Source organism: Muntiacus reevesi, chromosome 2 (assembly GCF_963930625.1).
Source record: "Muntiacus reevesi chromosome 2, mMunRee1.1, whole genome shotgun sequence".
Taxonomy (NCBI): Eukaryota; Metazoa; Chordata; class Mammalia; order Artiodactyla; family Cervidae; genus Muntiacus; species Muntiacus reevesi.
Window position 1 is genome coordinate 238,747,006 of NC_089250.1, and position 21,769 is coordinate 238,768,774.

Below are 21,769 nucleotides of genomic sequence, written 5' to 3' on the forward strand. Positions count from 1 at the left end.
AGTTTGTGAAAGTATCAAGTTTTATGAGATTTCTCAGTGAAATTAAGACATTGCTGATCTCATTTCAAAATCAATTTTCTTTCCAGGACAATTCTTGGAAACCTCAAAAATCTCTCGCTTTATATAATAAGCAGTATACACTCAAGGGATGATATCTAAAAGAATAAGTACATTTATATAACAAAGATTTCTTAGTAAGTAGAAGATCACAGTGAAGGTGTCCTTGAAACTTTTTGCCATCTACTGAAAGGCAATAAGCTGATTGATATATCTGAAATACTTGCTAAGATAGATGCATTCTCTATGCTTGGGTCATAGAATATATAGTCCAAATATGATAAAGAGGAATGGGGATGGTAAAGAAAAAATTAGCCCAAGCCGCCAGACTTCTCCAATTTAAAAAGTATTTACCAGTGAAATGATATCTGTACAGTATTTTTAACTGCAGCATTATTTTTAATAGTATATGACTGGAAACAATGCAAATGGCCATTAATGGGAGAGAGGTTAAGTGTTACAGTGCGGGTGCCTCTTCAACCATGTCTGACTCTTTCTGCTAGGCTCTTCAGTCCATGGAATTCTCCAGGCAAGAATACTGGAGTGGGTTGCCATGCCCTCCTCCAGGGGAACTTCCCAATCCAGGGATCAAACCTGCGTCTCCTTCTCACCTGCATTTCAGGCGGATTCTTGACTGCTGAGTCACAGAGGAAGCCCCTAAGTGTTACGGTACATCCATACAATGGGCTAGATTGCAGTCCAGAAAAAATAAGCAAGCCCTTTATGTTCTGATAGGAAACAATCTCCAAAATAAATCAAGAGAAAAATAACAGCAGCTCTAGTCTGTTACCATTTGGAGGGGGGTAGGGAGGGAAGGAAGGAAATCAGAGTGAATTTACAAATTTCCTTGTGCAAGCTTAAAAATATCTCTGAAAGAATAAACAAGAAACTGATAATCATGGTTGCTTCCAGGAAGGGGACCAAGGCAGTTGGAAATCTGGGGTAGGAGGGAGAATTTTTAATAACTATCCTTGGTACATATGTAAATATGTTATTGGCTTCCCAGGTAGCTCTAGTGGTAAAGAACCTGCCTGCCAATGCAGGAAACATAATGAGACATGTGTTCGATCCCTGGGTTGGGAAAATCCCCTGGAGGAAGGCATGGCAATCCACTCCAGTATTCTTGCCTGGGGAATCCAGACAGAGAAGCCTGGTGGGCTACAGCCCATGGGGTCACAGGGAGTTGGACACGACTGAAGTGACTTAGCAAATAGGTTATTACCTTTAAAAATAAAAGTTTTTTGAAAGGTCAGTTAGTAACACTGCTCATCACTATATTCCATAGAATGATTACTAAGATCACATGATACAACAGAGACTAGGCGGATCTGTTTGTTACCCTGGGGTTTAGCAATACTTAGGCCAGTCTGGGAATTCCCATATTGTTTACTCTTCACGGGGGAAATGAATGCTCTGCTTTCATTTGAATGGATTAAGAACACAACTTTGCCAGCCTTCAAAGGCCCCATCTGTAGTTCACCAGGTTTCTATAATTTTATATGAAATGGGCAGGACCTAATGGAATGCCAGGTCTTCTGTATTCATTGTTGCTGATGGGAACAAATGGCCCGATACTAGTTTTGTTTTTAATCACCCACACCCCCCCAAAGAGCCATTTGGTATGCAAATATAATCCTCTCAATAAGTATTCATTTGACTGAATGACTCTTTTTCCTTTTTTCATTATAAAAGCAACATGACTTGTTCTGGAGAAAGCTCAGAAATTTCAGTGGTGTTAGTCACAAGACTCTACCTTCTAGGCTTAGTGGAAGTTGCTACCATTATCTCTGAGGGCTTCCCAGGTGGCGCTAGTGGTAAAGAACCTATGTGCCAGTGCAGGAGATATAAGCGACTTGGGTTTGATCCCTGGGTCGGAAAGATGATCCCTGGGAGGATGGTATGGTAACCCACTCCGGTATTCTTGCCTGGAGAATCCCACAGACAGAGAAACCTGGCAGGCTGTGGTCCACGGGGTCGCAAGGAATCAGACACAACTGAAGTGACTTAGCACACATCATCATCTCTACAGCAAGGGTGTCAAAAACAAGTAATGGGTTAATCCCTGATGAAGAGGATTAGCTAACTGGCAGAGTGGATGCTCAGAAACACTCAGAGCTTCTTGCCAGTAAACCATTTCCATTATATCTATTCTAAGAAAACAGCATCACTGGGCACAGTGGGATATAGTCTGCGGAAGATAAGTACTAACTGTCCTAAGGAGCACGGTGTTCCTAACGTGACTGCCCAGCAGAGACAGCACCAGACCACGGTCAGATGCGCGTGCAATCTCCACTTGTCAAAGGAACAGCATAGCTGTCTCCCACTTATGCCAGAAATGTTTTCTGTTCTTGAAATGAGGGGAAGACAAATTCCTAAGGGGAAAATCCAAACATTCAACAACCCTTTGTTTCTCCAACAAGGCTTCCCATGTATTGAAGCCCTACAGAAAAGTATTTTGTTCTTAAATATAATTACAGGCGCAGAGGAGGCAGGGTTCTCTAGTGACGGTGGGAACTCACCCGGCACAGACACTATGAAGTTTGTTAATTTCAAGACCAGCCCCGGGAGATGGAGAAACTGATGTCAGATCAGGACCACCGGCCGAGCGCTTGAGGCCACCACCGCGGACCAGCGTCTTGGCCTTTGGGAGCGGAGGCTGCGGGGTGCAGGGGGACGAGGGGGCGGGGCCGCGAGGTGGGGTGCCGGGTGGTGGGGAGCGCGCACCTGCGGGGGCTGAGGGCGTGGGTAGCGCACTAACTGCCGCTCACTCCTCCTTCTTCTCCTTCCTCGCCTCCTCCCCGTCTTCCTTTTCTTCTGTCTCCTCCTCCTTTTTCTCCTTCTCCTCCTGCTCCTCAGGGATCTCCACCGACGGGATCTGTTCGCTGGGATCCGGGCCCGGGCTCACCTGGATCCGCACCGAATGCTCCTCTGGCCACGCCGCGGCCTCCTCGTCTCCATCCGGCCTCTCCTGGGAGGCAGGTGGTGGAGAGCGCGGGGTCGGGGCCTCTGGGGCCAGGGCCTCCGGGGCCGGCGGCTCTGGGACAGGGGCCTCTGGGGCCGGGGCCTCTGGGGCGGGGGCCTCTGGAGCCGGGGGCTGTTCTGGGGCGGCCGATCCCGTCTGTCCCAGGGCGGCATCTTCCGAGCTCTTGGCCTGGAATCCAGAAAGAGTGACTAGTGAGGCAGAGGGGTCTTGGAGGGGTCTCGGACACTTTCCTCATCCTCGGACCCCTGAGAGGACGATGGCACCCTGCAGGTGAAATCTAACAGTTGTAACATTGGACGGCGCTGCGTCAGGGTTATTTGGTAGAAACATATATTGTGGGGAAGTTGGAGGATTCAAAGTCTGGGTAGGGTTTGGTGAAGGTCTTTGGGCTATTTTAGGTGTCTGTGGAGCTGCAGGGCTGGAAGCTGGAGTGAGAATGAGGGTCCAACGGCAGGGCCCCACACTGAACTGAGGGAGGAGAGAGAGGCTGTGACCAGCAGGGACGGCCGCCAAGGCCTCTGCAAAGCTAGCTGGCCTGCCCCGCCCAGCTAGCCTGGATGTGTGTTCGCTGGAGTATGAGAAAAACTCTAAGCAAATAAGGTGAAGGCTGAGAATTCCCTGGTGGTCCAATGGTCAGCACTCTGCACTTCCCTTGCTAGGGCTGAGTTCAATTCCTGGTCAGGGAACTAAGATCCCACAAACCAGAGGGTGCAGTCAAAAAACAAAAAGAGAGAGAGAGAGAGCAAGAGATAAATAAATATAAGGTAAAGGCTGCTGAGAGCAGGAGCAGCCGTGGCCTGCCCATTTCTCGGAGGGTCTCTCAGGTTGAGACCCCCAGGGAAGAACGGGCTGGGCGCCACTGGCTTTGGGCTGAACTGAGCCCCTGCGTTTGTGGACCTGGTGGGTAGGTCCCATCTCTAGCCGGCGGGGTTCTAGGGACCCAGGTTCCTATGGGTATAATTAGGGAAGTGGGTGAAAATCCAAGCCTTTTTGGATACCCATGGCCCCTTCTGCTGTCTGACCCCATCTTGGAGTGGGAGGAAGCTGGGGAGGGAACAGCCCCCAGAGGAGAAGGCCCCGGTGGTTCTTAGGGAGTTTCACATGAGAGCAGTCAGTGTGCTTATTATGGAGACTAGCGAGCCCCTGAAGTGTACTCAAGTCAGAGGGTGCTGAAGGAAGGGAACTGGGTAAAGGTGGGGTTACCCAAGAAGCTCCTATATAGCAAGGCAGTTCTGGGACCTGCAGCTCCCCGTCTTGCTGTTTCTGCATGTTTTGGAATGCCTGTTTCACCTCACCATCCCCAAACTCTGACAACACACTTCCAGGGCAGGATGCCTCGTGGGGCCCCTCATGGGATCTTCTTGAAGCATCCTGCTGTGAACGGAGCCAGAAGGATCATGGGAAGGTTGATCAAATGTTTCACCTTGTTTAACATGCTTTTATACAAGTATCCAAGATATTCTGCTTCATCTCTGCCACCCCCCCGTGGGACAGCCAGGAGTAATCTGGGTCCCAGGATGTCCTGGAGGAGCTTCCCCAGGACACAGGGTGACAGAGCCAGGGTTTGGACCTGTGTCTTTAGCCTGGTGTTTAAGAGTTCCCTGCACTCCGCCCTTCTGCCCGGGTTGTTCCAAAACTGCCTTTTATGAGCACCTGCATGCAAATTTAATGCACACCTTCAAGCTGCCTGGGTGAAGAGCTAACACTTAGAAGCAACAGATTGCTAATCCATCTCAGATAAAACCTTTCACTGTGCTGAGGACACTGTCAGAGCGCCGTTTACTCAGCTCCACACACCAGCCAGCACCTACGAGCCCAAGTTTAAAAACCAGCTCGACCTTGCCCTTAACAGTTTGTGAACCAGACAGTCACATCTCTCCTCAGTCTGAGAATTTGCCCATTTCTTCCAAGTTGTCCATTTTATTGGCACAGAGCTGCTGGTAGTAGTCTCTTATGATCCTTTGTATTTCAGAGTTGTTTGTTGTGATCTCTCCATTTTCATTTCTAATTTTGTTGATGTGGTTCTTCTCCCTTTGTTTGTTGATGAGTCTGGCTAACGGTTTGTCAATTTTATTTACCTTTTCAAAAAATCAACTTTTAGCTTTGTGGATTTTTGCTATGGTCTCTTTTGTTTCTTTTGCATTTATTCTGCCCTAATTTTTAAGATTTCTTTCCTTCTACTAACTCTGGGGTTCTTCATTTCTTCCTTCTCTAGTTGCTTTAGGTGTAGAGTTTGGTGGATGTATCTGGAGAATGTCTTGGAACCCTAGGTGACTTGGGTGTCATTCCCTGACTCCTGCTGTCAAATGACCTCTGAACAGGTCTCCTGGACTCTGACACCAGCCTGGATTTAGACGAGTTCACCAGGCTCCTTTGAATTCTGTCATGTAGACTGCCGTCCGCTCCCCATCCCCACCACTGAGCTTCTGCCTAACCCCATCCGCCCCCCCTTCCCCAGCAGCCTTCCTAAAGGACAGTTATGAACAACCATAATTAGTGCAATCATTCTAATTGGCATTCTTGGCATTAGTCACAGAAAAAAGTCCCAGAACTAATTTTAAAATTCCCTTTAGACTTAGGGGGTGGGGACCATTGGCACCAGGCCTGTTGCCTTGGTTTTTCCTTTCAAATCTTTTAAATTGTCATAGACACATTAGATATGAGACCATCTCTGTCGTCTGGGGAGGGACATTCCCTGCCCAAACCCACTGCTCCTACCTCTGCAGCAGCACCCAAACTTCCATTTGGGGGAACACTCCTCACCCCAGCCCCTCCCCACTCTGAGTCCTTGGATGGGTACATGAGCTGGTCCTCACCAGACACCACACTGGTGCTCCACACCTCAGGAATTGACATGTGACTCAATTCTGTCCAATGACTCTGAACGCTGGGACTTCCTGTTGGGACTACTGGGAAAGAGGTACTTTCTGTGGCAGTTGCTCAGCCAGGAGGATGTAACCTTAGGGGCTGTCATGTTAAGCCCTGGGGCCCTGCCTGGGAATGGAGCCACCGGCCAGGGAAGCAGAGGTGACAGAATGGCAGATCTCATCCTATTGGCATCATTTGAACTTGTAGATCCAGGCTTGCCTGAACCTTTCAGTGACCTGCTCCAGTACATTCCCTGTTTTCTCAAGCTAATTTGAGCTTGCACTGTCAGTTGCATTTCTGTCACTTGCAACCAAATGAATCCAGACTGATACAAAGAAGGAAAAATAGTCCCTACAATGGAACGCCTGGGTCCTGAGGCCTTTTCCCTGGCACGTGGTTAAAATGGCCCAGGTGGCTGGGTCTCCAACTGCATTACCTGTTCCAGCAACTGCTGCTGTCTGGCGGCCGCCTCCAGCGCGGCCAGCTCCTTGAGTCGAGCCCTGAGGAGGGCAAGCTTGCCGCCTTTGCCTCCCTTGGCACCCATCTTTCCTGCTGCGGCCAGGGCGGCATTGAAGAGCTTGGGGGTGCCCGCCCGTGGAGGGAGAATAAGCACACTCTTCTCCTTGGGCTTGTTGTTATTTCTCAGCATTCGCCTGAAAGAAAGCAGCATCCGCTAACATCACTGGCAAGCTCTGGGAGAGAACGAAGCCTCACTCATTTGGGCAGAGCCCTTTAGCTGAGTTGTGTGATGCAGGCTAGTTTGGCTGACAGTTTGAGGTCCTTTTCTGAGCCCAGCGCAGTATTGCTGAACGATCTCACTGAACGATCAGAACAGTCATAATGATTGGGGTCTTACTGAGGCTCAAAGGGGTTGAGTGACTTTTCTGAGGCTACACAGGAAATGATGCAGGATACTTTAATATATGGAATCGGAAATAGGATGCCCAGAGGAAAAAGAACCTGAACTTCTTGCTACTCCTTCTTTGGCTTTATTGTCATTTTACCATCATCACCACGACCATCATCCACACGGAGGGTCTATATGTGTCAGGCTGTGTGCTCAGACCTTTACAGGCAGGAATTCTTTGGTGATCCCCGTGACCCCCTTTCCTGGTGTTTACACCTCTGTGTGACCCCCTTCCTCTGAGTGTGGTGGGACATGTGACTTGCTTTCAATCAATGGAATACAACCAGGGAGCTCAAATGTCATTTTTGTGAATGTAGGCCACATAGGATTGCGGCCTCTGTCCTGCAAGAAGACTCCTTCCCCTGCTGGCTTTGATGAAGTAAGCAGTCATGCCGGGGGAGACGGAAACCTGAGGGTGGCCACTGGCCAGTGATTGAAGCTGCCCCCAGCCCCACAGCCACCAGGAACTGAATTCAATCAACAAGTGTGGGACCTTGGAAGAAGATCCTTCCCCAGTCGAGACTTGAGATAAGACCCAGCTCGGGCCCACATCTTGATGACTGCCTTGTACTGGACGCACCTAAGCTGTCCCCAGATTCTGACCCCTAGAAACTCTGAGATGATAAATATGCGTGATTTTAAGCCACTCCATCTATGGTAACATTGTTATGCTGCAACAGATAACTGATCTTCTCTCTGTTCTTTATCAGAGTAATCCTCGCACGAAGGTCCTATTATTCTCCCTCATTTCAAATGAGGATATGGAAGCCCAGAGAGGGTGAGTAATTTTCCCAAGGCCACACAGCTGGGAAGTAGCAGAGTTGGAATTCAAACCCACGCCTTTGACCCCACCACCCCATGTCTTAATGATTACAAAGGAATATCACATTTATTATTTTCTTGGATGCTGACAATACTCTGTGACAATACTCCATGGGTTAGGTGTGGGTTTGGGGACCCCACAGAGGCCTTGCTCCTGGCTGTGCCTGCAGTGTGCTGGCCAGAGGGATTATTGTACCTAAAAGAGCTGGGGAAACTGAGGCTCAGTATGAAATGAGTGACATGCCCAAGGTTGCAAGGTGGCAGAGACAGAATTACAACCCAGATCTCAATGCAATATACCACTCTGCTGCTCTAAATAAGGAGAGAATGTTCCATCAAAGCGAGCCCTAGCCTTTCCTAAGGAACTGTTCACGCTGCTGAAACGTGGTGAGTGGTTTGGCTCAAGAACAAACGAGTTTCGCCTGCAATCTAGCTGGCCTTGGCAACTAATTGGCAAATTCATTCATCAGAGTCCCAGCAAAACTTGTTTAAAAATGAGGCCATTACTAGCTGCTTATCTAATCAGACGCAATGGATTTAAATTGTGCATACTGATATTAATTGCCCAAGACTTGCATTGTCTAGCTGGGGCTCCCCCGGGAGGCCACAAACACAGTAATCAGGAGGGGCCTCTTCCAGGCCTGGCGCTGTCACCTGTGTTATCTGAGTCCATAATTCACAGCACGGCGGTCCGTGGGAAGGCTCAGCGTGGTACTCAAATGACATGGAGGTAGCAGCTATGGGACCTTTGCTGACTGCTAATGGCTGTCTCTGTTTTGAAACATTGAGTTGACTTCTGGGACATTTCCAGATTAAGGAAATTTATCCTCATTTTCAGCTGACACACGTTTCACTATAATTACTATATAATTCACCCCTGGAGAGAGCGGCATGGATGAGACCTTTTTGCCTCGTTTCTTGGAGTGGCCGAGTCAGAGAACGGAGCATCTCACATCTTCGGGGCCTTGGGTCCCCCATCTGTAAAGTGGGCAGCTTGGACAGAATCCCAGGTGGGGCTCTCCCCAACTCAGACATCCCCAGGCCCTGTGGTTCTCAGCCCCATCTCTCTTTGGGTGGGCAGAGCTCATCTGTGACCCCCCGCCTCTCTCCTGAAGCTTGCCTGTCCAGAGAAGCAGCCTCTGAAGAGCCGTGTCACTGCCCACTCTGGAAGGCCCACCAGCTCCTCCTCCTTCCTCTGGTTGCCTCTGGCCAACACACTGCGGGCACAGCCAGGAGCGAGGCCTCTGTGGGACCCCCAAACCCACACCTAAGCCAGGTGGAGGGATGGGGTAACAGCTCTAAGTATGGCTTTTCTGAGCCATGCTCCTCTTGCAGCGGGGCAGGAAGGGAAGGGGAGGGGGACCTGGGGCCCGTTCTCAGACTTAAAGTCAGTTCTCATTATCCGCGGTGGTTAAGCTCTGTCAAGCATCTGCAGACACAGAATTAGTGACTACTGAGCAATGGCTTTTTGGGAAAATACAGGATTTAGTTACTGTGAGCCTCTCAACACAACATTTTCATCAACTGATCATTTTCTAACCTTCTCTTGTGTGTGTGTGTGGTGTCGTCTTAAAGACGTCTTATTTAATATTGTTGATTCACTTACAATGAACCTGTGGCTCTGTGACTCAGGCCTGTACATGGAAACACGAGGCCTCACTTTAGCACTGCACCTGGGGCCATTTTAATAGCGAAGCCACGAACAAAATTCACAAAAATGTGAAAAACGTGGTACGAAGTGGACCATAGAGAGACACTTGTTTCCAATCTGAGCTGAAATAAGAAGGCAGAGTGTCACCTTTTTCAATTTAGTTGGAAAGTGCACTTCCAGTGACTCAAATTTTTGCCACTGGGCACCCAACTGCGAATGTCCCTATAAGCCTCTGAGTATTAATTTGGGGGTTATGAATAAATTTTAGTGAATAGGTGAATTGAAAATACAGAATCCATGAATAATGAGGGTTGACTCTCCCTCAGGAGAGTAGGGTGAAGCAGGAAGACTTGGCAAAATTTGAATATGCTACTTATATGTTAATTGACTTTATTTTTATTTCCTGTTTCTTTGGCGGAACCTCAGGTAACCAGTCATTTGAAGGGCCCGGTGACTGCTCTGTGAGCAGCCAGGTAAGATGAGTTACGGGGCAGCTTCCTTCCCCAGATAACCCCAGCGCCTTGTCTGTATTATGCTTTAAGGTTGACACTGCTTCCACTCATCTGGGAGCTGCCAAAGGGATTTTATTAAAAACTTAAGTCACACAAAGTTCCTCTGCAGTGTAAAACCCTGCATAGCTCCCGTCTCCCTCAGACTAAAAACTAAAAACTGAGCTTCCCCTATAAGGCCCTACCCAATCTCACCCCTTCCACTCCTCCCATCCCATAACAACCTATGCTCATTTTGTTGCTGGTCTCTGTGAAACACCAAGTCTGTGCCTCCTCTGAACCTTTGCACATGCTGTTCCCTCTGCTTGGCATGCTTTTCCCTGCAGGCAGCTCACTCCTTCACTCTGGGCTGGTCTCCGCTGAGGTGCCATGTCCTTAGAATGACTCTTCCTGGCCAGCTTATCGCACATAGCTCCCTCCATCACCTCTGTCTCCTCAGGAGGCTTTATATTTCCTTACGGCCTTTATCTCCAGCTGACATATCACACAGTCACTCATTTCTCCACTGCTGGTCTCCCCGGCTAGAACGTAAGCTTTGTTTGGTCTCTGCTGTGTCCCCAGGGCCTCAACATATCAGCTCAACAAATTATTGTGCTGAATGAATGGATACTGGTGAGTTTTTTCCCTCGGTCATGATCATTCTCGGTGTAGTTTATTCATGTGACTGAAATGGAAAATATGAATATATGTTAAAATGTATGGGAGGAAATGCCAGATAGGTGGATTAAAAAGATATTATTCCACGGAAAATTACAGAGAGAATTTAATGGATAAAGAGGAACCATCATTATTATACACATATATTGAGCTCTCTCGTGTGCTGGGCCCCCTGCTGGAGACATTCACACACACTGTTTTTATTTAATTGGCTCCACAACAAAGGGACCACCCTTGTTTTCCAGTGGAGAAACTGAGATCAGAAAGAAAAGTAGCTTTTCCGAGGTCACCCAGCCAGTACTGCACACAGACAGCCTTTGAATCCCATCACTCTCCCAAGTCTGCTTTTCTACCACATCAAGCTGCATCCATTGCTCAATTTAAAACCTGATCTTATGGGTTTGAAAGCAAAACAACTGCTTTTCTTACCTATTCCAGGGGATTCCCTAGCAGTCCTGTGGTTAGGATGCCAGGCTTTCACTGCCGGGGGCAGGGTTCAGTCCCAGGCTGGGAAACTAAGATCCCACAAGCTGCACATCACAGCCATAAAAAAGAAAACAAAACTCCCAGTCCCCCAACAATACAAAGTACAGATGCATGAGCTTATTCACTGAAGTACTATCCATAATTGCAAAATATTGGAACTAGCCTACATGCCCAATCATAGGAATGTTTTGCAGTTGTCAAAAGGAACGAGGAAGCTGTCTATAGACTCATAGAGAATGTTTTCCGGGATTTATTATCACATGAAAAAAGTCAAGTGCAAAAGAGAATCTACAGTATGCTACCCTTTGTGTAAGACAGAAAGGGAAATAACAAAATGGTCATGATCTTCCTATTTTTGCAAAAAGAAACACAGGAATTAAAAAGCAGAAACTAATGAGATTAGGCTCCTACAGAGGGTGCGTGGCAACAACTGGGGGTACTTGGGACTCTGAGCGCTCTGTTTGTAGACTTCTGCCATGTTAATGTTCTACATATTCCAAACACATAAAATCAACAAAAAGTGGGGAAACACTAAAACGGAATGAAAAATGAAACATATGAACCTAGCTGTACTTCAAATGAACAGAACAACCACAAGAAAGGCAAGAAAACAGAGAATCAATCCAAACAACTGAATACAACATGTGTATCATAGGTACTCAGGCTAAAGACAGAAAGAACTACTCTCTACTTAAGGCTTTCTTCTTTCCAATAGTGTGGGATAGGAATTCTGGTACTACATTATACTGTAGGACAGAACAAATGAGTAAATGTAATGAGGATAAAAGGATTCAAATTTCTCAGTGTTGAGAAAGAAATTTACAAATCTGGAAAAGGAGGTTAGAATGAACTCTGTGATACTGGATCAAAATTGTTAGATGGAAATAGAGATATAGATAGACACAGACAAAAAAATAGATGTTGATGTTTATGTATATGATGTGCATATATGTATATATTTGCATTTATACACACAAATGTACATGTGGGTACCTTTTCCAGCTGCACATGTGGGTATATTTCCCAGCTCTATCCACTGTGAAGGCCAAGTAGCAACCCAGTAGCAATGAGTAAGTGAGTAAGTGAAAGTCACTCAGTCATGTCTGACTCTTTGTGACCCCCACGGACTATACAGTCCATGGAATTCTCCAGGCCAGAATACTAGACTGGGTAGCTGTTCCCTTCTCCAGGGGATCTTCCCAACCCAGGGATCACACCCAGGTCTCCAGCATTGCAGACAGATTCTTTACCAGCTGAGCTACCAGGGAGTATTCAGACCTTAGTTTCTGAAAACCATTCCCTTCTAAAAGGAATCAAGCCTCCTTGGAGAAATGACATTTCCAGGGATGCAGCAGGGAAAGTATAAGATGAATCTAAGGCAACTTATTATGCCTGTAAGCAAAAAAGTGCTAAAATATAACAGGGACGTAACAGAAGTTTCACTACACCCAGCCTGCAGAGGTGTCCAGTGGCCAGTCTGGAACTGGAGCATCAAAACCATGATTGTAACAGGGTATTCATGGAATAAAGCAAATCTGTATCTTTATAAACAGATAAATGAATAAACAAATGGGAAAGAAAAGAAAGTTCTTCCATATAGTAGGACACTAGTTAATAAATGTAGAAGGGATGATGGAGATAGAAAATCACCATTTGCAACCACCATGGCAATCATTGCAAGGAACCTTCATTGGAGGCTGAAAGTAGCGAGTGAAAGCAAGATGAGGAACAGGAAATCTAAATCGTCTTGACTTCTCACTCATTACTTACTAATTATTTAACCAGTGATCAGAGTAAAAATCATCAGAATAGTGAGAAAGCAGCACCGTGTGCCTCTCGATAGGCTGTACTGAGAAGGACACAACATCACTTCTCAGTAATTTCTGCCTCAAACGCAGAACCTGAAGATGACGATGAGAAAATATTAACATCACGTAAACTTAAATGGAGGGGACTTCCCTGGCGGCTCAGTGGTAAAGAGTCTGCCTGCCAATGCAGGGGATTTGGGTTCAATCCCTGGTCCACATGCCATTGAGCTACTAAGCCTGTGTGCCGCAACTACTGGGCCAGCACTCTAACTCATGTTCTACAACAAGAGAAGCCACTGCAACGAGAAGTCTGAGCACTGCAACTCGGGAGAAGCCCCTGCTGGCCACAACTAGAGAAAGCGTGTGGGCAGCAATGAAGACCCAGCACAGCCATAAATAAATAAATATATCTTTTCAAAAAAGCTTAATGGAGGGGTATTCTGCAAAATAACTGGCCTGTCCTCTTCAGAGATGTTAAGATCAATAAAGATCTTAAAGACCAATAAAGATCTGGGACTCTGGTCCCAGATCAAAGGAGACTAACATGGCAACGTCATGTAAAGGGGATCCAGGAATAGAAAAGAAGAAAAGAAAAGCTATAAAAGACCCTCTTGGAACAATTAACAAAATTAGACTATGGATTAGAGGTGAGATAACAGTATTGTTTCAATCTCTAATTTCCTAGTTTTTAGAAAGGTACTACAGTTATGTAAAAGAAAATCTGAGTCCTTAAGAAAAACGCACATTAAAGTCTATATGGATTTTTTTTATTAAAAAAAAATGTACCTGGCCTTCTTGCGGAGCAACTTCTGAGACTCAGGATAATGCACCAGAATTTCATTCAGGTCCTTCTTATCCAGAATGAAGAGGTTGGTAAACCCATGGGCCACCACGTTAGCTGTGCGCCGGTTCCCGCCCCCAACAGCCAGCAAGCTGGGGCAGAGACAAGAGGGAGGTGAGGCCCTTCAAGGCTGTGGTTTTGATCAAATCAGCATCTTCATTTTCACCCCTGCCTGGAGCACCATGATGGCCTCAGGTGGGTGAGAGCTGGGCCTGAGACAGGCTGGGACCCGGGGCCCTTTACTGCAGGGCTGCAACGCTTGCACCTGGACAAACGTCTGCTCCTTGACACCCTAGCCACCCCTCTGGCCCAACCCCTGAACACACCCCTGCCTTGAGCCCATATAAGAAACCAGCTTACCCCCCCCCACCCCACCTTAGGGTGCAAGTGAGCAAGGCAAACTTTTGCTCATTCTTTCTCCCTCCTGTGTGACCAGGGCCCCAACAAAGCCTTGCCTGAATTTCTTCTCTGACCTCCCATCAATTTCCACACCCTGGTCAGTATCAGTCCCACCTCTCTCACATGTCAGCAAGTACCGGTACAGCCCGCGCCGTGGTTTCCTCAAACCCACCACAGGGCCCTTGAGGATGTGGTCCCCGACCACGGGTCACACCCCCTTCCCCAGCCTTTGCCTGGGTCCCCTCGTCTCACCCCGCTCTGACCTTATTTCTCCGAACACAGATCCAGCCTTCAGCGTCACCAGCACGGATTTCCCATCCGGGCCACCCAAGACCTGCACCTGCCCCGCCTGGATGATGTACATTTCCCGGCCTATCTCCCCCTGAAACAGAGAAGGGGCGGTCCCCCTGTCATCACCAAAGGCGACCACAGAAGTAGCGGGGCTGGGACCGGATGCTGGTGGCACAGCATGGGGGACCAGCCCTTCCGCTGGCTTGACATGTGGTTCCCCTCGGGGGCCTCAGTCTCTCCATCTGTGGACTGGGGAGAGTGACCACCCCCACCCTGCCAGCCTGCCTAACTGGCAGGATTATGGTAGGGACTTAGCGGTATGATGGAAAGTGCTAGATAAGGAGGCCCAGGTGTAGGAGTATTTTGATTTGGCAGATTCCCAACTGTGCATACCATGAGGGTCCCGAGGCATGGAAAAGCCCACACGGTTCACACAATCGGCTGATACCTGTGACTCCCCCACATCCTATCAGTTGCTTGGGAGGCATTTGCTAACCGACGTGGGAATGACAGCATGAATGAGAATGGCCAGCACTTATCTATCACTTCTCTGTGCCAGGTGCTGCTCTACATGCTTTATGTGGCTGGGACCACTGAGTCCTCAACAGCCCTCTGCGGTGGGAACTCGGCCCAAGGTCACAGAGTTCAGCAAGGCAGAGCCGGGATTTGAACCCAGGCCATCCAGCGCTCATGGCTGTTATGAGTTGAACTAAGTGCCCTGCAAATTCATATGTTGCAGTCCTAGCACCCAGCTCCTCAGAATGTGACCTTATCTGGAAAAAGGATCATCAGAGATGTAAAGAATTAAGTGGAGATGAGGTCATGCTGGAGTTGGGGGAGCCCCTAACCCAATAGGACTGGTGTCCTTATAAAGGGGCCTTTGGGTACAAAGTCAGGTGTACAGGGAAGGTGGTGTGAAGAGACACAGGGAGGAGACAGTCAGGTACAAGTCAAGGAGAGAAGCCTGGAGCAGATCCTTCGCTCACTGTTCTCAGGAGGCACCTACTCCACTGACGCTTGGACCTTGGACTTCTGGCCTCCAGAATTGTGAGTCAATGCGTTTCTGTCCTTTAAGCCATTGTGTTTGTGGTACTTTGTTATGGCAGCCCTAGCAGACTGATACAATTTGGTCTTACTCCCAAATTAAACCAGACGAATGAATGAATGACTTGCTTCAGACTACAATCAGAAATAGCCAGTCTGCCAACCACCTCCTAATCCTCATGCCCTCACAGGCCGGCACCCTGGCCAGCTACCTATTGGTCATACCTGGCGTGTTTAAGGACAGACAGACCAAGGACAGGTAAGGGGCTTTTGCTTTTGATTCATTTGACAAATGTTTCTTGGGCATCTCACACATGCATGGCCTTCTTAACAAAAAAAAAAAAAATAAAGTCGCCTTCCCCTGTTTCAGAGTCCAATTTGACAATGGACTGAAATGTGAGGTGTCTAAAGCACTCACCCTCATCTCACTAAGCAGCCCAGGGGTGGCCTAGTGGGTGTGTCTCAGCAAGACTGTCCCAGAACAAAGCCTGTCAGCAGAGGGCGCCATTCACACATGTTCACCAAGTGTTCGGCTTCCGCAGCAAACTCCCCAACAATCTGATTCACTCTTTATTATCCAAAGTCAAGTCTACATTACCCACAAGGATACTAGCTACAGCAATGGCACCAACTCTGCTGGCCATGGTGCCAGACTCCATATGCTCATATGTTTTAATTCTCACAACCACCCCATGAGGGAGATACTATTAATATCCCTACTTTACCTATGAAAAGAGTCAGATTCAGAGAGGGCAAGCCACTTCCCCAAGGCTGCACAGCGAGGAAGTGGCCCCAGTGTCAGACAAATCACTATTGCTCCCAAACCTCTCCTGGCCTCGAAGGCTGCAGCTTTGAATTCTCAGCCATTGACAGCATCCGTGTCCCTCTTCCTTCAGCTCTTTGCTTCCAATTGTATGCTGTTGTGCAGCATACAACTTGGAGTCGGGGCCCTTCTGGGGCTGGGGGTTTCTGAGCCTTACAGGGGGTTCTTGGGCAATATTTCCACCCCCGTTCACACACTAAGCCTTATTAACAGCTCTGAAATCTGGTTCCTGCTCCCCCATCCTGACCACTCAGTCACCAAGTGACCTCAGTCTCACCTTAAATCCCAAAAAACGGGAGAAGAAGGGGCCTTAGAGACTGTCTAGCACTGGGATGCAAATCCATATGGTTCCCAGGATCAGGTGGGTGATGGAAAGGAGAGAAGCAAGCCAATAAGGCAGTCGGGAGTGGTGGGACATGGGGCAGCTCTTCAGAGCCATTCTCTTCTCCACTGCAGAGGACTCTTGCTATTTAGGAAAGTGGGGCTCAGTGCTGGCCAATTTTCTGTTTTCAGCCAGAAATCTGGATTTTTATGTGAAACCTTCCTTTTTTTTTTTTTTTTTTGGCTGTACTGCATAGCTGACAGGATCCTAGTTCCCTAACCAAGGATTGAACCTGGGTCATGGCAGTGGAAATACCACATGCTAACCACTGGACCACCAGGGAATTCCAGAAACCTTCCCGTTTTTTACAGGTTGGAGACTAATTCAAAACTTCACTTTTAGATTAAACCGGGTGTGCGGGAAGGAAACAATCCATGAAACATTGTGGGCTGGCTCCTTGGCCGGGACCATCAGTTTGCAACCTCTGACCTCTCCCTCCCCTTGTCCAGCCCTATTTTCCTGACAGGAAGACCAAGACCCTGGAAGCAGTTCCATGTACACAGTCAAGACCCTGACCCTCTTGTGGCTCCTCACTTTCCTCTTCTGTAAAGTGGGTTCCTCATCCTGGTCCCCATGGTTCCATGAGGAGGGAGCCAGGCTGAGACACACCTGAGCTTGTGCCCGGAGCTCCTCCTGCCAAGCAAGCCGGGAGCCCTGGGGTCAGCTTGCCACCTGCCTCCCCTCCCAGCAATTCCGCTCTGCCCGCACCTGCAAACCTCACCACCTTCCCAGGGGCCCCCTCCAGCCCAGCTCCAATGGGCGGGGGCTGTGAATCCCAGACTGCCTTGCGGCCGCCCCGGCCACTCACCTTCTTGCACACGTAGTCATTGGGCAGGTAGACGACAGAGCGCAGCCTCTTCAGCATGTCAAAGATCATCTGCCGGTCACAGCCCTGGCCCCGAGAGGAGGGGAAGGAGCCAGTTAGAGGAAGGCGTGGGCTCGGGGCCTTCCAGAGTCCTGAGGGTGGGGCACTGGGCAGGCCGTACCTGGAAGAGAGCCACTTTGCTGACGATGTCATAGTTCACGTCGATGGCCAGGTCCAGCCGCATCTTGTCCGGAAGCTGCACCATCAGCTCTGACTCATCTGAGAATGAGACCCTGCAAGGGTCAGAGGCACGGCCAGGCCCCTCCTTCACACACACAGCGCCAGGTCCACACTGCACTGGCTGGGCCCCCGGATGTGCCATTCCTCTAGTACTCGGAATCACTCCAGATTGGGAGGGTATGCTCTCTGCCTCCAGGCCTTTGCCCAGGCTGTTCCCTCTGCTGGGAACAACCCCCTCTGCTTTCCTGGCTAATCCCTACTCATGCTTCAGAACCCAGCACTCATGTCACCTCCTCCAGGAAGCCTTCCCTTGATATCCTCCCACCCAGCTACTATATTATCAGTCCCTGTCCCATAGCACGTATCACACCATTTACTGCAGTTGTTCACTGACGGTCTGTCTTCTCCACTTACATTATAAGAATGGCATTTGCAAGAACTAAAGTACGTGGAGGATGTACTATGTGCCAAGCACTGTTTTACAGAGTGCTTTACCAGGATGATTTCATTAACTTCTCGCAGCAGCCCAAGAGGTGCCCACTACTAAAACCCACCTCACAGACAAAGGAAGGACAACTCAGGAGGGCAGTGACTTGCCCACAGCCACACAGCCTGGGGGATGGAATCAGGGCCCCACTCGGGCCCGGTGACTTCAGAACCTACCCTGTGAGAGCAGGATGTCTGTCCACCATGGTGTCCATGGTACACAGCGCAGAGCCTGGCACAGAGTAAAGGTTGGTAACTGGAGACAGAGATGCACCCGGGACCCCAGTCCCATGCTCTGCCCACTGTACAGCTTAGGGCTCCAGTGCTGGGTCCTGTGCAACCCTGGGCAGGTCAGAGCCCTCTCTGGTCCTTACCATGTGCCCCTGTGAAAAGGCCCAACGATATTGAAGTCACAAGGCTGTTACTGGGATGGAATAAGGCAGTGGAAGTGAACATGCCTTGGAAGCTATGGTTAAGTGCACTGTCCACAGACTTGCCAACAACCCCAGCTCAGGAGACTGTGGGCCTCAAGTGTGGTTTCTTTGAGACTAGACTGAACCCCGTGGAGGTGAAGGGGAGCCCTTTCATTTTGCTGAGGGCCTTGGGGGACTCTTAGGGCACTGTGCCAGTGGTCCATAAGCTTTTGAGAGCCTTCCAAAATGACGCCTAGGCTCTGAAAACAAAAATCTGTGTATGTGCGCTCAATTGTACCTGACTCTTTGTGACCCCGTGGACTGTAGCCCACCAGGCTCCTCTGTCCATGGGATTTTACAGGCAAGAATACTGTAAATTTAAGTGGAAAGCATACAGACAGATGCTTTCATACTAGGGCCACCTGGGAAGCACAAAAACAAAATTACTAACTCAGGTGGTGTCAGTGGTAAAGAAATTCCCCTGCCGATGCAGAAGACACAAAAGATGCAGGTTCGATCCCTCGATCAAGAAGATCTCCTGGAGGAGGGCATGGCAACCCACTCCAGTATTTTTGCCTGGAGAGTCCCATTGACAGAGGAGCCTGGAGGGCTGTAATCCATAGATTCACAAAGAGTCCAACACGACTGAAGCAACTTAGCATAAAGATAAAAAGGAAACAGGCGGGGATGGGGGGTGGGGGGTCAATTAACATATAATTAGCATGTCAAATTTCCTTAAGGATTCCATTCAGAATCTGTAAGAACTTCACTATATTTGGAAACAATTTACGGATAAGATTCTCCCACTTTGCAAGAATTACTGAGCATACCTCATCACTAACAAGAAAGCTGAACCATAGTGAATGAACATGTGTTGTTTTCACCAATTTCAGAAATAAGGCATGACAAAAAATTATAAAATACATTGTAATAAGCTATAATGGAAAAGGATCTGCAAAGAAATTTTTAAAAATTTATAAAATATATATTATATGTATGGATGTATATGTATACAGGGCTTCTCTGATGGCTCAGTGGTAAAGAATCTACCTGCAATGCAGGAGACCTGGGTTCAAACCCTGGGTCAGGAAGATGCCCTGGAGAAGGAAATGGTAACACATTCCACTATTCTTGCCTGAAAAATCCCACAGATGGAGGAACCTGGCAGGCTACAGTCCATGGGGTCACAAAAGAGTCAGACACGACTTAACGACTTCTTGTATATGGAGAGCAAGAAAGGTGAGAGAGACAGAGACAGCCTTCTGCCCTTCCTGGTTCCAACTGCACTTCCATCTTTGAATGAAGATGCATTTCAAGGTGCAGGAGGGCATTCAGAAGACAAGCCCCTCAGGTCTTCAGGGGATCTCTTCATGGCCTAGCTTGGGCACCTCCCAAGGCCTTCCCAGGCATCTCACTTACATGTTGGGGCCGCAGCCCAGACAGAACCCCATGCTCGGGGCCTCGGGGACAGAGGACCGGGGCGGGGCCCAGGAGGGCGGGGCCCTGGGGGTGGGGCCCAGGAGGGCGGGGCCCTGGGGTGGGGCTGGGTGGGGGAGGGGCGTGGCCTTACCCAGCATGCCTTGGGAGTGCCAGGTGTATTCGTACCAGGTCTTGACCCGGTTCTGCACGGACCTGGGGATCTTGTAGAAGTTCATGTACTTCACGGTGCTGTCCATGCAGCTGCGGTAGTAGGTCTGTCCCGCGGTGGCGGCCCCCACTACGTCCCTCATCTGGGGGTCGGGGGGTGGTGGTCAGGGAAGCCACTGGGTCAGAGTGGGGCGGGGCTTCGGGGACGTGGGTTGTGGGCACTTTAATGTAACACAGGCCCCCGCGCGCACGCTTGCCGGACTGGTAGGAGATCAGGAGAGGGAAACCCATGTCCACACTTGGAGTTCGCTGACCCAGCGTAGACGTGGAGGAGCGAGGCTGCTGGCCCCTCAGGTGGGCTTAGGTCTCTGGGGCCACACAAGGAGGGCAGGTCTCGCTGGGCTGGGCCGATCCTGGTACCAACGTGACCCCGCAGAGGCCACTTTGACCACCCGCGGGAGGAAATGGGAAGCAGGTGCGCTGCTCCTTGGGGCAGAGCCCCTCAAGGGTAACACTGAGGACCCCTGTGGTCGCCTCATGCACTACAACAAGGTGAGCCGCACGCCAGGGCCCCACGCGTTAGAATCCACCAAGGGCTTCTCTCCAGGCCAACAGCCCAAATCCTCAGCCTCTGCAGGAAGCCACTGGGCCCAGCTCTCCAGATACCCCCAGAGGCTGACATTTCAAACGAGAAGAACCTTCAGAGAGAAAGCGGGACCTACACCTCCATCACCACTCCTTCACCCTGCAGGTCCCAGAGCTCCAGGCTCCTGACTCTCCGCCCAGTGCTCTTTCCTCGGCTTGGTCTGAAAGGAACGGGCACAGATGGTGACGTTTCTGGCAGAAGCGGGAGGAAGAGGGGCCCTGCAGGTAGGAGGGTCAGGACAGACTAGTGGCCCAGCTACCTGTCCGATCATCACGGAGAAAGCAAAGACGCCCGTGAAATAGTTTAGACCCTGGAAGACAATTTCAAAGAGCGTCCTGGGGTCGGGCAGGCCGCCGATGGTGATGAGGGTCTTCACAGCCCAGTAGTAACAGCGAATGTAACTGCGGAGAGAAGAGGAAGGGGACCTCAGTCATCACAGATTCAGCCTGTGGATCCTGGGCAATCTGGCTTGAATATATGTACGTTGTACAAGAGAGAAAAAGCTTTATAGCTTATGAGTGCAAAAAAAAAAAGGTGGGAGGGGGACCCTCTCCCAACCGCAGAGCCCTCTGCAGCATACAGAGCATGTTTGCAGGTGCTGTGTGGTTTGGTCATGACTCTGCCCCGACCCTGTAGAGACATGCTGTCATCCCCATTTACAGATGTGGAAACTGAGCCTTCCTGAGATTGCTTGGAAGACTTGGCAGAATAAACCAGGGTTTTCTGGCTCTTGATGCCTGGGCTCCTTCAGTTTTCCTCCATATGTTTTCAAAGTCCACAGTCTCTGCTTTGCTCTCCCATCATGAGGTTCAAGAACAAGCTCAAAATTGGAAGATATCTCGAGGGTCACCTTTTCTGACCCTCCCCCTCTTCTGTCCACTAACCAGATAGTCAAACTGTGGGCCACAAAGGAAAGGGAACACCCATGGTCACCAGCTGGCAAATTCCAGGGCTGGGGCTGGAAAACAGGTGTCACCTTCTCTCTAAGCTGTCATCAGTAACCCCTTGACACAGGCGCATGAGCCATCAGGAAGGGAGGTGGCCGATGGGGTCCTGCTGTGTGG

The 21,769-nt window shown here is 49.3% G+C and overlaps 1 protein-coding gene across 1 annotated transcript in view; it reads right to left on the reverse strand.

Moving 5' to 3' along the window:
- Positions 1-2,821: 2,821 nt before the first annotated feature.
- Positions 2,822-21,769, reverse strand: part of CNGB1 (cyclic nucleotide gated channel subunit beta 1) — a 74,049-nt gene continuing 55,101 nt past the window's right edge. The window contains exons 25-32 of the mRNA XM_065920510.1: positions 20,965-21,106; positions 20,043-20,202; positions 17,515-17,612; positions 17,337-17,420; positions 14,252-14,370; positions 13,535-13,681; positions 6,345-6,561; positions 2,822-3,208 (exon numbers count right to left, since the gene is read on the reverse strand). Of these exons, the coding sequence (XP_065776582.1) occupies positions 2,822-3,208; positions 6,345-6,561; positions 13,535-13,681; positions 14,252-14,370; positions 17,337-17,420; positions 17,515-17,612; positions 20,043-20,202; positions 20,965-21,106 (1,354 nt within the window). The remainder of the gene's footprint in view (positions 3,209-6,344; positions 6,562-13,534; positions 13,682-14,251; positions 14,371-17,336; positions 17,421-17,514; positions 17,613-20,042; positions 20,203-20,964; positions 21,107-21,769) is intronic.